Here is a 15,420-nt window from a genome sequence, read left to right as displayed (position 1 = left end):
TGTGTCAGGATCCTGAACTCGACCAACTCATGGTCACTGCCTCCCAGATTCCCATCCACTTTTGCTTCCCCCACTAATTCTTCCGGTTTGTGAGCAGCAGGTCAAGAAAAGCTCTCCCCCTAGTTGGCTCCTCTAGCACTTGCACCAGGAAATTGTCCCCTACGCTTTCCAAAAACTTCCTGGATTGTCTGTGCACCGCCGTAGTGCTCTCCCAGCAGATATCAGGATGATTAAAGTCGCCCATGAGAACCAGGGCATGTGATCTAGTAGCTTCTGCGAGTTGCCGGAAGAAAGCCTCATCCACCTCATCCCCCTGGTCCGGTGGTCTATAGCAGACTCCCACCACTACATCACTCTTGTTGCTCACATTTCTAAACTTAATCCAGAGACACTCAGGTTTTTCTGCAGTTTCATACCGGAGCTCTGAGCAGTCATACTGCTCGCTTACATACACTGCTAACTCCCCCAACTTTTCTGCCCTGCCTGTCCTTCCTGAACAGTTTATAACCATCCATGACACTACTCCAGTCATGTGAGTTATCCCACCAAGTCTCTGTTATTCCAATCATGTCATAATTCCTTGACATCACCAGGACCTCCAGTTCTCCCTGCTTGTTACCAAGGCTTTGTGCATCTGAGAATCTACTGTACTAAATGTAGGCACCAGTACAAAATAGCTTTTGATCTTTGCCTTCTGGACAAGTTGTCAAGTTTCTGAAATCTTGATCTTTTAAGTTGTATTTTTCCTTAACTGCACTAATCAGTTATTTCTACAAAGAATTTTTAACAAAGCAGATTCATCACCAATGTTAAAAAAACAATATACATAACAATGGGATGCATCTAATGGTAACTGTCTTATTACTGGATTAACAAATCTTCCAAATTAAATTGAGACTAAGTGTTTTACAATAATTAAAAGTATAATCTGCACATAAATTTGGTATAACACACCTCTGTTTGCAATGCTTGATCTTGCATGTCGAGGAAATGAGAGAGAGCCAATGGTCATTGTAGTATACAATACAGCTGTGTTCCTCAACATTCGTTTCCTGAATAGAATGAATGTTATCAATGAACAAATAAGCACTTGGTTCCACTGCTAAAGTCTCCAGTGCTCACTGACATCTTTTTGAACCTATCTGGGGGTCTGTGACAGTTGAAGACCTTGTCTACACTGCTAAAATAGGTGTGTGTGTTTTTACCTTCAGATAACTCATGTGCATGACCTATCTCATGGTAAAAACATGGTGAAGACATGGCACTTTTGTTTTACCATCCGGTAAACTAGGCAAGATCAGCACTATCCCGCTGCCTTGAGATGACCTCACCTAGTTTACCTCACAGTAAAACTGAAGTGTCCTGTTTTCACCGTGTTTTTACCTTGGGATAGTTCATGTGTGTGAGTTGCCGAAGAGTAAAAAACATACCTTTTTCAGCAGTGAAGACAAGGCCATAGTGGTATCTTAAAGCAAGCTTAAAGCTTGGGCAATGGACTTCTTACAGCCAGCTACTTCTTGCTCCTTCACTCGCTACAGAATTGCATTCTGCTAATTTTCATTAGGATGGTTACCCATTGGCACTGCTGTAAAACTGGGCTACATATGCTCTTAAAGCTGAACTGAATGCCATGGGAAGACAGAAGAGATGTCTGGCTTAAACTGTGGCTGACCTTGTAGGTCTGAACTTATTACTTATCCTGAGCCTTAACCACAGCCATAGGAGTCTACTGCAGTGCGGTGTGAATACAGAGTCACCTCCCTTACTGTTATTCTGCTTTGCTATGTTTTCTCCTCAGGACTGGAAATAGTATCCAATAGCATCACAAAAATCACTTATGTTAGGGACAGAATTTGTTCCAAGAATTATTATTATTTTCTATCTCCTCCTGCTGACAGGAAGTATAATCTAAGCATCTGGACTGATCTAAAAGAACATTAGAGAATACATTTCCCGTGTATATTGAATACACAGTCTTAAATTAAAATCATTAAAAAATTCCCAGATGAGCAGCAGTTACTGGATTATTATTTTGTAGGAAGATATATTAATTCAAGCACTATTCCAGGACATCTCTCCTACTCTACTAATCTAAATATTTTAGCAAGTACTGTCATCTGATCCTAAATACTCTGTTTTATAGTATTACAAATATGACAGCAACATTTTGATTATTCAAAGCAAATCTCTATGGGTTTAAAAGGTATGTCAGGCTGCTTGCATTCGATAAAGCATAAAATGACACTCTGGAGATCTACTGAATAATTTATATCTTATCATGACACTTGTCTGAGGTTTTTGCACTCCCTTTATCCAAACGTCAAAACAATTATCTAACTTTCCTTTTAAAACTGATTAATTTTGTTTTGTAATGTGTAACATATGGGTTGCATCACATAATACAAATGAAATTGACACTTTGACACTAGGTAAAAATTTCCACTGCATAAATTATTCACATCTCATATTTGATTCTGGTCATATTATGTGAACAGAATATCCCCCCCCCCCCCCCGCAAAAGATACTTCAAATTATTATTTATGATAAATTTGATTGAAAAAAAAATCAATCTGCATCATTAAAGCCTTCAGGAAGCCATGAAATGTCATGTACACAGAAGAAAATGTGCAATATTTCTGACACCAATGTTTTAAACTTTCTCATTTAGTGTGACAGGCTAATCCAGGCTACTCCCTAAAAGTTAATTAATAAACTCACAGGATCAGATTTGCTAAATGTGGTAAGCATTTACTAGTAAATTATCTAGCAATTTAAGTTTCAAGAAATTACGTGCAGACTGTTAACTCTACTACAGTTCTTCAGAAGAACATATTTGTGGATTTTAAAATGACTAGTAATTCTGTGTAAAGTGTGTTATGGTCAGAAAACTGATTATAATCATAGATTATATGGCCAGAAGGGATCACTGTGATCATCCAGTTTGACCTCCTGCATAATACAGGCCATAGGATTTTCCTGAATTAACTATGAAAATTTCTTACTCAGTAGATCTGCTCCATGAATTTATTCAGACATATATCTCTTCATTTTTCTGACAAAGTTTTTCTACTGCTCTTTACTTCTATTAGCACTGCAGAAGCAAGCCATTTAAGACAGACTCTAAGACAGACTGAGCTACATTCTTCTGTGGTTTGTATATTAACAACAGATTTGGCAATTAAATCTCACCTGGAGAATCTTAACCCATTCTAAATCTGTACATTTCTAAACAGGAGTAATTAACATTTGTTGTAGTTAAACGATGGCTGTATTATACGAAGCTTAGCAACACTTCCCTAATTTCTTTTAAAGAGAATATAAAATGCCTTTTTAGAAGTATTTTTAAATGCATCATAGCATTTTTATGCTTAAACAGGGATACAATTAAATGTTATGATTCACTGGACCTAACTACATATTTAGCAAGTCTCCTCCTACTCTTATCCCACTCCAAGGTTTGCAGGCTCAAGTTAGATTTATCAGCTCTTCACTGTTGGCAGAATTCCCTTCTAGCTAATGAGCCTTTCCTCTGGAATACCAGGGCGCGTTCTCATTTCTTCTAGCTTTTTGCTGGGTAATTATAGGCAGCTGTCTCCCTTTCTACGAGCCCTATTCTCAGGAGTTCTGCAATAGGATTTTCTTTATAAAATAGAAGATTATACAAAGTTTATGGCACATAGAACAAAATGATTTGATTTTGAAACTGAACAGGTTTATAATCTTACTTCCATTCCTCTGGAGGGTGCGCTAATTCAAACCTCTCCCTCACATTGGATACACCCATGTCCAGATGTAGCCAGTGGACCTCCTCAGACTGCAGGTGACTGAGCCGTAATCCATAACAGGCCACATTCTTTACTTTGTGACTGTCCACTATCTTCTGAATTATGCCCTAAAACACATAAAAATGCACATTTGTTATACATCTTTTTGTTCCTGTCTGTAAAGGGTAATCATATCATACTTTATACATAAGGCTAATCAATGAATCCGACTTAGCTACATTTATTAGGAATGCAAGAAAAGAAGTTACTTATTTTTAAACCATAATTCCAGTTCTGGATTTTTAGTTATATGATTTACATGAACCTGTACCAGTCATGTATCTTACCAAAACTGAGCCACCATATGCTCTACACAGGGAAAATGCTGGGGAGGAAAAAGGGCAGATTTTCAGATTAAAAAAAAAGAGCATGTAGTTGTTAAATATTTCTAACTCTTCTGCAAACCTTGACAGTCACTCCCCACCTGTATTAGGAAATCAGTCATAAGCTTTCCTCTTTTTTTGTACCTGAACAGACAGGATTTAGTAAAAGGTTAATTCACTCATGAACCTTGATTTTTCCATCTAACTTGTCCTTGAGGGTCAACATTAATCTCTACAAAGGCAGAAATATTCCCTACACAAGAGGCATCTACTCAGGTAGATTTTTCTAACAGAAGAATTTTACCCCTGGTTTGTCCTTTGATAAATTATAGTTTAGACTACCTCCAGGCAAGGAATAGTCAGAGTCCAAGAAAAGTCCACAGGTATCTGCCATAGAGTCCCACAAGAGCGGGAGCAGGACTACAGGGGCTACGCAAGTAACAGTTTGTGCAATGTAGGGCAGTTCTGCAAAGTTCATTATTTTATACCCCAAAGGGTTTAAATGGTTGAAAAACAACTTTTGAAACTGTGCAATACTATAAAAACCTGACCCTTATGGGCGTCTCTAGTCCAGCAGGATCTTTGGCTGATGAGCCATCACTAGTATAGTGTATGCTGAGGTGCAAGAGGGGTGAAGATGATGTGGGGCCTACAAATAGGAAAGGCAAGACAAATTAAATAATACGCTCATGTCCCACTTAGCTTTGCTATTGAGGTACTGACCACAAGGGTGCTAAAGCTGGTGAAGTTTGTTTTTTCACATTTAACAGAAGCCTGCTTTTTATGTACCGCTGTTTGTATACTTTACCAAATACTGCAGAGTACAGTTGCCCATATCCAGGATTACAAACAGCAGCGCTACTTCCAAGAGTACTTAGATGTACAAAGGCAAATATTTAACCCCCTCCTTACACTAAGGGCAATTTTTGCTTAAGTAAAGCCTGATATTTTGGCAAGCATACTTTTTTCTGAAGGTCATACGAAGTGCAAAACATGCAGAGCTCATTTCAGAAATCTGTCCATGAAGGACAGTGCCTCGTCAATAATGAAAATAGAGGTTAATGTTCTGAAAAGGCAGTTGTACTCAAACCGAAATAGGACAAAGATGAGTTTGGGAAATGGAGTAAAGGCAAAATTGTGTATTTTCTACACCAACAAACAATTAAAAATATTGACAGATAAGCCACAGTCAGAAACTGCTACAGTAGATAATCAAGTGTGTGTCCAGAAAAGAAATGAGGAGATTCAAGAGCTTCCTGAACTATCAGCCTGGTATTTTCTAATGGGGCCCAGGAAATCAAGTGCCTAATTCTCACTGAAAGCCAGTGGCAGCTGGGTACCTAAATCCCTTTGAAATCCCAGCCTCAATTTAAAAACACAAAATTTTTCTCCACCTTACTCCAGAAGAGTGCAATAGCTCTTCTGTTCACGTAACTAATCGCATCAAAATCAAGTAAATATCAAGACCGTATTCTTTTGAATTAAAAAAATGGTCAATACACACACAAGTTGAGTACATAGATACCACAGTTGGCATACATGGTACTGCACTACACCGACGTGCAGCAGGTTAGCTGTGTTAAATAACATGTCCCAGCCTGAGAGCTTAACTGCTAAATACATATTATGATTTTTTGCTTTTGTATTATCCTATAAAGTGAGAACAAATTTTATCTAGAATATTTCACAGAAAAGTAAAAACAAGCAGAGGTAGGCCATTCAGTGAGAAATTTAGAAAACATTTAGAGAACGGAGATGAAAGGTAAATACAACTTAATAGATGGATAAAGTAAAATGGATTCACCTCTCTTCTCAAGTTTAATAAACCAATGAGAAGTACTTTTTACAATCTAATCAATTAACTTAAATACATTTATCAAAAATTAAATATGCTGAAGAATGAATTAAGACAACCTTTAATTTCATTATTATTTTACAAACTTGTACATTTACGCAGAGCGCAAGAACTGGTGCATACTACAAATCAAAATAAATATTGCATTTTGCTATCAGGCTTCCTTAGACTATTCCAATACTACAGCTTGACCCCAAAATGGAAAAATAAGAAAATAATGTGATTGAGACTTTCAAGCTTTTAATATAGAGAGTTCTTTCATTTTACACAAAAAACATTAAAGAAGCTTAATTTCAACTACTTGGGGCCAGATCCTCACCTTGAATAAATCAGGATAGCTCCATTGGGCAACAATTTACACTAAGTGAGGATCTGTCCGTGTGTGTGAAACAGCTACATACATATAATCTAGTAAATTCCCTCAGAGTAGAGCAGGGTTTTGTTTTAGCCTGCTAGTGTTACAAAGCAGCAAAAGATTAAATCTCCAAGAGCTTTACTGGCAGGACAGCCATAATTTGGGCCAGTGTACTCAACTCTGACCCTTGTTAAATAATGCAGGGAAAGTCTCGGAGTTCTGGAAAGCCTCCCCAGACTGTCTAGGGACACTTCCAATACCAGACAAAGAAATTGCCATAACTTGTGCATGGATGACAGCTTCTCTGTCTTTCATGCTAACAAGAGACTTCACAAGTTGGGAAACCTTGCCACAAGCATGCCTGATGCTCCTTATAATAGTGACTAGAATGTTTAATCAGAGGTTTTCAGACTAACAGTTTAACTGCTTAACAACTGTACAGTAGGAACTAAAACACCCTGAAGTAAGCCATGACTAAATGCTTGACGCTCTAACCACAGTGATATTTAAAAATTTCACAAGCTTAAGTATGACTAATCTTTTCTAGCTCATGGAATAGTACAGTGTGTTCTAGGACCAGGATTGTAGGGAAGGAACACCTGAGTTCCAATCCTGACTCTATCAATGACCATTTTGTAGCCTTGAGTACATTCCAACTTATCAGTTTCCCAGTTAAGGAATACATTTATCTCCCACACAGGTACATTATAAGAGTTAATGTTAATGCAGCACTTTACACACTCAAAGTGCTATAAGACTGCTAAAGTTTCATGCAGGAAGTTTAAGTTATGAATTGAACTGTACTGGACTCCAAAGCTTCAAGTAAGTCGGATTTAAAATTTCCATAGAAAAAACACAACTATGGAATACCCACATTCATGCTTACTGCAGTAGGATTTAGCCACACAACATCTATTCTTAAAATCCAAAGCCAAAAGGGACAATTATGATCATCTAGTTCAGGGGTTCTCAAACGTCATTGCACCGCGACCCCCTTCTGACAACAAAAATTACTATACAGCCCCAGGATGGGGGACCAAAGCATGAGCCCCGCCACTCCAGGTGACTGGGGCTAAAGCTGAAGCCCAATGGCTTCATCCCCAGTTGGTGGGCCTGTAACCTGAACCCTGTCATCCAGGGCTGAAGCCCTCAAGCTTCGCCTTCAGCCCTGGTCAGCGGGGCTTGGCCTCTTAACTTTGGCCCCAGCGCCCAGCAAGTCTATCATGAGCCCTGGGGACCCCCTTAAAATGGGGTCGTGACCCACTTTGCGGTCCTGATCCACAGTTTGAGAACCGCTGATCTAGTTTAGCCTCCCGTACAAGATACGGAACTTCCCCAAATTAATTCCTATAGCGTATCTTTTAGAAAAACATCCAATCTTGATTAAAAAATTGTCAGTGATGGAGAACCACCATAACTCTTGGTAAACTGTTCCAATGGTTAAGTACCCTCAGTCAAAAATTTATGCCATATTTCCAGTCTGAATTTGTGTAGCTTCAAACTCCAAACATTAGATCGTGTTATATCTTTCTTGGCTAGATTGAAGAGCCTATTAATAAATATTTGTTCCCCATGTAAGTGCTTATCAACTGTAATCAAGTCATTCCTTAAACTTCTCTTTGTTAAGTTAAATAGCTTGAGCTCTTTGAGTCTATCACTAATCATTTTTGTGGCTCTTCTCTGAACCATCTCCAATTTATCAACATCCTTCTTGAATTGTGGATACTAGAACTGGACACAGTATTCCTGCAGTGGTCATACCAGTGCTAAATACACAGGTAAAATAACCTCACTACTCCTACTTGAGATTTCCCTGTTTATGGATCCAACGATCACATTAGCCATTTTGGTTGCAGCGTCACACTGGGAGCTCAGGTTCAGCTGGTTATCCAACACAACTCCAAATCTTTTTTTTTTTTTTTTTTTTTTTTTTTTTTTAAGAGTCCCCGCTTCCCAAGAGAGAGTCCCCTACTGTGTAAGTATGGCCTACATTCTTTGTTCATAGACATTTAACTACATTAAAACATGTATTGTTTGCTTGCATGCAGTTTACCAAGCAATCCAGATCACTCAGGCTTACAGACCTCTCCCCTTCATTATTTATCACTCCCCCAATATTGGGGTCATCTGCAAACTTTATCAGTAATGATTTTATGTTTTCTTCCAGGTCACTGATAAAAAATAAAAAATAGCTTCGGCCAAGAACTGATCCCTGCAGGATCGTGCTCGATGATTCCATATTTACAATTACATTTTGAGATCTCTCAGTTAGCCATCTTTCAATCCACTTAATGTGTGCCATGTTAATTTTATATCTTCCAGGTTTTTTAATCAAAATGACATGTGGAACCAAGAGAATGCTTATAGAAGTCTATTACATCAACACTATTGCCTTTATCAACCAAACTTGTCATCTCATTAAAAAAGATATTAAGTTAGTTTGCCAGGATCTTTTTTCCATAAACCCATGTTGATTAGCATTAATTATACTACCCTTCTTTAATGCTTTATTAATTGAATCCCGTATCAGCCTCTCCATAATCTTGCCTGGAAATTATGTCAGACTGACAGACTATAAATACCTGGGTCATCCTTTCCACCCTTTTAAAATATTTGCACAACATTAACTTTCTTCTAGTCTTCTGGAACTTCCCCCCAGTGTTCCAGGACTTATTGAAACTTATTGACATTTTACTGAAAAATAATTATATTGTTTTAATCAATATATTTTGCCTTTTGCCTGTCATCCAAGGATCTCAGAGTGCTTTCCATCCATGTAAGAAATGTAACAATATGCAATTTATACACCAAAGGTATTTTTTTTTCAGTAGTAGTAGTAGTAATTAGCCTCATTACTGTGGTACAAAAGGGGACCATTCATAGTTGCTTCTGGACACAGGACTATAGATTTATGTCCATAGTGCTATTTCTGTAGATCTTTATCAGATAAGTGTATATTTCAATTGGAAGGAGCAGAGTTATGTCCTGTCACCTGGCTCAGGTACCCATCCATAATGTGGGCATGTACTAAATACAAAACAAGAAAAATGAGATACTTATGGAACAGCAGAGGGTACCTACTTTCTAGCTCATTTACCAATAATGCTCAAGAATGAGTCTCAGATTTCTTAATATGTAGTTAGTCTGACAAATTCTTCTGTCATTTGGGCTGTTCTTATCACTCAAACACAGCTCCACAGTTTCAACAGCAGACGTGTCACTAGTAATGTGCAGAAGCAATTTCCAGACAGATCTGTCCTGTGCAGGAGATGGACTGGTTCTCTCTATTGCCCAATAAAGCCACCTCAGGGCTGATTTTAAGTTTGGTCTGCATTTTGGCACTACCAAATGATGAAAGGCCCAAGTCCATGATATCTGAGCCATTCTCATCAGATGTGCAGGAAATCTCCTCTGTGTCCAAGCCCTCTAAGTACATTTTTGCCCAGATTCTTTCACAAAATGACAAGAAGACCACCAGTTTCTATGTATTATTGTATATTAATCTTGCCCTACTGCCTCTTATAGTTGGCTCTCAATGCACTAAAGCCACCTTCCTTTCCTCCTCTGTAAATTGTGCCACCAGATCACATTCTCAGGTCTCTTGTTAACTGTTGCATTCACCCAAAACCACAAGCCATGGCATAGGAATATCCAAAGAATGGTCCAAGGACCAAATGCAGAGGGAGACCTTGGGGCGCTGGGGAAGGAGTAGATATTGTTAAGAAAGCCAGCCAAGACAGGAATGGAAGAACACAGACTTTGTGGGAAAGAACCAAGCAATGGAAGTGGAGAGAGACTGGGAACCGCCATGGAAGGACAGAGTTTGGAGAATAGAAAGATCAGAGAGAGAAAGAGAAAAACACAAGGAAGAAAGAAAAAGCAATAGAAAGATTAAAATGAATTGTAGGAGGAGAAAAACAAGGCAAGGCACAGCTTAGAAAACTGCCTTAATTATTTATGTCCCCACATTTTACTGTATTTCTTGGTCAAGGACTGGGGAGTTCAAAGGAAGGAGGATCCACTTTAACTTGGACCATGGCAGCATGTGGAGGGAGGAAAAGATATTTTCAGGATAATTGTGGCTGAGCGCCAGGGACACAGCAACTCCTAAATTTTCTAATTTGAGCATTGCCTCTCCCTGTAACTACAGGATGAGGACAATGCAAATCAACTATCAGTTTTATTGCAAGAAAGATACAAGAATATATGGCTACACATATTTAATGGACAAAAACATTTATGTACACACATATGCAAATTACTTCAGGCTCCTGGCAAATTGCCACCATAGCCCTCTGTATTGCAAGGTTTAGATACCTCTTCTGTAGCCTATATGTTTGTTTCTATGGGTTTGTTCTATAAATCTTTCTAGCTCAGCAACACAAAGAACAGCTTATTTAGGAAGTGCACACATGACAGAGGCACAGAGCTAAAGGAACCCCAAATCAATTTTGTAAACAATCTGAGCTGTTGCTGTAATTGCTTAAAAAAATACTGAAAACTTAGGGCCAGATCCTCAGCCAGGGTAATTCAAGTTAGTTCCATTCACTTCTGGCCCTTTTATTATAATCATCATTAATCATCATCATTATTTGTATTGTGGTAGTCTCTAGAGGCCCCCATCAGGGATCATGCCTCTTTATGCCAGTCATGGTAAACATACATAACAAAAAGATGGTCCCTGCCTCAAAGTATATACAGAAAGATATTCAATGAAATAGGTTACTTCTTCCTCCCATCTGACCTACATGGAAGACTTCCAATGACTCTAAAGTGTGGGGGTCTTTTCCTCAACAGATCTTTTTTCTGTGTATTCAGTCTTATCTGTTGACTTGAGTAAAACATTATTTGATTCCTTCACCTTTTACCCCTGCACAGGCAACACATCTAATGGAAAGGGATCTGGATTCCTGACTTGCAGGTAGAGGCGCTCGACGCCCTTGAGGAACCTGGCAGTCATGTCCTGGGCAAAAAACAATCTACCCTTGAGCAGCGGATGGAAGGCCGAGATAGCAGCCAAGTGGACTTTGATAGATGAAAGGGACAGGCCTTGGAGCTTTAGAAGCAGAACGCAGCCCAGGATTAACCACAGCGAGGCCCGCTTGGGCTGAATGCCTTTATCCGAGGTCCAACAAGCAAACCGCTTCCATTTGGCCAGGGAGGTTGCTCTGGTGGAGGGCTTTCTGCTGCCCAACAGGACCTATTGGACACTGGCTGAGCATGCCCGCTCCTCCGCATTTAACCATGCAGCAGCCAAACCATCAGGTGCAGTGCCTCCAGGTTTGGAAGCAGAAGACTGTCGTGGTTTTGGGACATGAGGTCTGGCCTGAGCAGAAGCTGTAACAGAGCAGCCACTGAGAGGTCCAGAAGTGTGCCGAACCAGTGCTGGTGCAGCCAAGCTGTGGCTATGAGGACCACGTTCACCTGGTACTGCTTGATCTTCATGAAGATCCTGTGAATTAACAGCACTAGGGTGAAGGTGTACAACAGATTCCCCCAATGACGGGAGTAGAAAATCATCTGACAGTGAGCCTCTATCAATCCTCCAAATCGAGCAGAAAATGGGGCATTTCCTGTTCTGCCTGGATGCAAACAGGTCCACCTGGGGAGTCCCCAACCTCTGGAAGATGATGTTGACCACTTCCGGATGGAGGGACCACTCGTCGTGAGACGAGAAGGTCCCGCTGAAGCGATCTGCCAAAGCGTTCCTGGCCCGGGGAGATGTGCAGCTACGAGATGGATGCCATGCTGTACACAGAAGTCCCAGAGCCTGAGAGCTTTTTGGCAAAGGGCAGACGATCTGGTTCTGCCTTGCTTGTTGATATAGATCATGGCCACTGTATTGTCCATCAGGATCTGGACCACCCTGCTTTTTATGTGAATTAGGAAGGCTTGGCAGGTCAGGTAAATCGCTCTGAGCTCCCTTACGTTGATGTGTAGGGAGCAATCGTGACTCGACCAATGGCCTTGCGTGCTGAGATCACCCAAGTGGGCTCTCCACCCCAGGTCCAAGGCATCGGAGATGAGGGTCTCCAATGCAGGATTCTGCCATTAGGTGAGTGATGACTGTACGTGGTCCGGGACCCTGACAACCCAGTCATGCTGTGTCTGTTGGGGACATAGACTGATGCCAGCCACCCCTGCAGGGGCCTGAGACAGAGCCATGTGTGTCAGACCATGTAAGTGCTGACCGCCAAGTGGCCCAACAATCGCAGGCACATGTGAGTGATGGTGAGACGGTGGGCTTGCATGCACGAGATGAGGTCCTCCATGGCTTGGAACCAAGCCTCGGGGAGGAAGGCTCAGGCCTGAGTCAAATCGAGGACTGGTCCAACGAACTCTATGCATTGCACTGGATTTAAGGTCGACTTTTTCTCATTTATTAACAGCCCCGGATTGCGACAGATGGAACAAATCACACCAAGATGCTGCTGCACCTGATCCCACGTCCGACACTTTATTTGCCAGTCGTCGAGGTACAGGTAAATTCGAACACCCCGGCACCTCAGGTAAGTGGCCACTGGTGCTATGCACTTTGTGAACACTGTCAGAGCTGACAAGAGACCAAACAGCAATGCCGTGAATTGGAAATGGCACTGGCCCAGCGTAAAACGAAGAAAGTGCCTGTGTCCTGGGAAAATGGAAATACACGTCCTTCAAACAGAGGACGGAGTACCAATCTCCCAGATCCAGGGAGGGGATGATGGAGGCCAGGGAGACCATGTGAAACTTCAACTTTTTGAAGAACTTGTTGAGATGATGCAGGTCCAAAATGGTTCTGAGGCTCCTTTTTGCTTTCGGGATCAGGAAGTAGCAGAAGTAGAACCCCTTTCCTTTCATGTCTCGAGGGAGCTCCTCCACCGCCCCCAGATGCAGGAGGCTCTCAACCTCTTGGATGAGGAGTAGCCCATGAGAAGGGTCCCTGAAAAGAGATGGGGAAGGGGGGATGAGAGGGAGGGTCGGCCACGAACTGCAGGGTGTAACCTCAGGATATTATTTTGAGCACCCAACGGTCCGAGGTCAGCCGAGACCAGGGTGACCAGAAGGGGCAGAGGCAGTCGAGGGAAGAGTGGGAGTGTGGATCTAGGGAGGAGAGTGGGGCATCGTTCTCATGTGCATCCTCAAAATGACTGTTTCTGGCCTCCTTCGTTTCTGGAAGGGCCAGGCTGAGCAGACGAACGGGAAGACGACAGATGTTGCTGCTCAGACCCCTTGTCACTATCCTTTCTCCTGTAGGTGCCCAGCCAGGGAGCTCCCCAGGACCTAGACTGTGGTGGCGGAGGGCGAAACGGCTTCCTGGCCTGCTGAGGAGTATGGAGGCCCAAAGAGTGGAGGGTGGCACGGGAGTCTTTAAGGCCATGGAGTCTCAAGTCCGTGAGCTCAGAGAAGAACCCCGTCTCCTCAAACAGGAGGTCCTGTACAGTGGCCTGCATTTCCTGGGATAACCAAGAGGACTACAACCAGGAGCTGCACCTCACGGCCACCACGGAGACGACCAACATGACTGCATAGTCAGTAGTGTCCCAGGCCATCTGACGGCCCCCCCTTGCCACCATCGTGCCTTCGTCGACTAAAGTGGCGAATTCCTGGGCTTGGTCCTGCAGGAGGGCCTCCTTGAATTTGTTAAGGGAAGCCCACAGGTTAACATTGTACCTGCCTAACAGGGCCTGGTGATTAGACACTCAAAATTGCAGGCTTGCCGTCGAATAAATCTTTCTGCCAAATAAGTCCAGTCACGGCGTCTCTGTTTTTAACATGCCACTGACTTGGCCCTGCCCGTCCCTTTCATTAACAGCGGACACAACCAGTGATGCTGCTGGAGGGTGTGTATACAGATATTCAAACTGTTTTGCAGGGACATAATACTTCTTTTCTGCCTTCTTAGAAGTAGGCAGAATCGAAGAGGGGTCTGCCACAGCGATTTGCCAATCTGAAGGACCCTGGGGTGGATGGGCAGTGCGACCCGTTATATGGAGGAGGATATAACGTTGAAGAGGTTTTTGGACTCCTCAGCGACATCCTCAATTTTCAAGTTCTAGTTGGTAGTCACACTCTTAAGGAGGGCCTGTGGCTCCTTGAAGTTGTCAGGGGACAGAGGGCTGCTCATTTGGGAGGGACCCACCACCTGAAGCTCTGAAGCTGACGATGACGAGTGCACCGCCGGGGGAGGAGTGGGCTCCCCTTCCTTCTCTGGGGATGGCTCCTTAGTTGCTAGAGTCCGATGCGCTGCCCCCACATCAGATTCGGTACTATGTTCTGACTCCAGTGCCGGAGGCGGTTTGTCCGAAGCAGCCAGGGAGGACTGGTGGGAATACAGGCCTGGCATTATGGGCACGCCCCACGGGTTCCTGTACAGACACTGAGCAGGCCACTCTTGCTGCTGTCATGTCGTCGCTGCAGGTGCCGTGCTGGGTTGGCGGAGAACCACCCCTCCTTTGCAAGCGGCTGAACTCCCAGTCCAAGTAAAACAAGTGCCCTTCCAGCGACCAGGGCAGAGCTGTCAAGGTCTGAGTCTGCCAACTGACCCTGGTCGGCGACCTGAGAGGCAAGGATTGGTGCCTGCCCGACGAGCAGTACCGGGAGGATGGAGACTGTTGCCGTGACTGGGAGCCATCCCACCCCGGTGAGGACCAACATCTGGGAGACCGTCGAGGCGAGGGTGACTTGCGCCATGGCAATCTTTGATGGGAAGCTCCACCTAGAATGTAATTGATATGCGCAAGCACTTGAAGAAGAAACTCTCTTTTGGGTCTAGAGCAATTACCTTTAAGAACACTTGCTCAAGAACACTCCTGGGGAAATAACCTCTCAAGTATATGACTTTATTAAGTCCAACAGTTCTCAATCTCCCTGGGATACCACCTCAGGATCCAAGGGATAGACTTCTCTACCATTTGGGCAGTGCCTTTCCCCTCTGGTTTCCAAATATTTCATTAGTTTTAATTCAGAGAGATGATGAAAGGGAGGAGAAATCAGTATAGGACTCGCTCTCTTCTAATTCGAGCATGTTCCCCTCTTCTGACTAAAGGTGAGGGTCTAGTAACATCACCATCCTGACAGGT

At 42.5% G+C, this 15,420-nt stretch overlaps 1 protein-coding gene across 14 annotated transcripts in view; it reads right to left on the bottom strand.

Moving 5' to 3' along the window:
• The window catches only part of PTK2 (protein tyrosine kinase 2), a 375,599-nt gene that overhangs the window by 220,235 nt on the left and 139,944 nt on the right, over positions 1-15,420 (bottom strand). For 13 of the 14 annotated variants that reach the window (XM_074943797.1, XM_074943800.1, XM_074943801.1 and 10 more), the window contains one exon: positions 3,727-3,893. In XM_074943797.1, coding sequence (XP_074799898.1) covers positions 3,727-3,893 — 167 coding nt within the window. Of the gene's footprint in view, positions 1-3,722; positions 3,894-15,420 lie in introns of those variants that run through there. The other variant, XM_074943802.1, reaches the window with a different exon arrangement.

This window comes from Natator depressus, chromosome 2, assembly GCF_965152275.1.
Source record: "Natator depressus isolate rNatDep1 chromosome 2, rNatDep2.hap1, whole genome shotgun sequence".
Lineage (NCBI taxonomy): Eukaryota > Metazoa > Chordata > Testudines > Cheloniidae > Natator > Natator depressus.
This window is presented reverse-complemented; position numbering and strand designations above follow the sequence as displayed.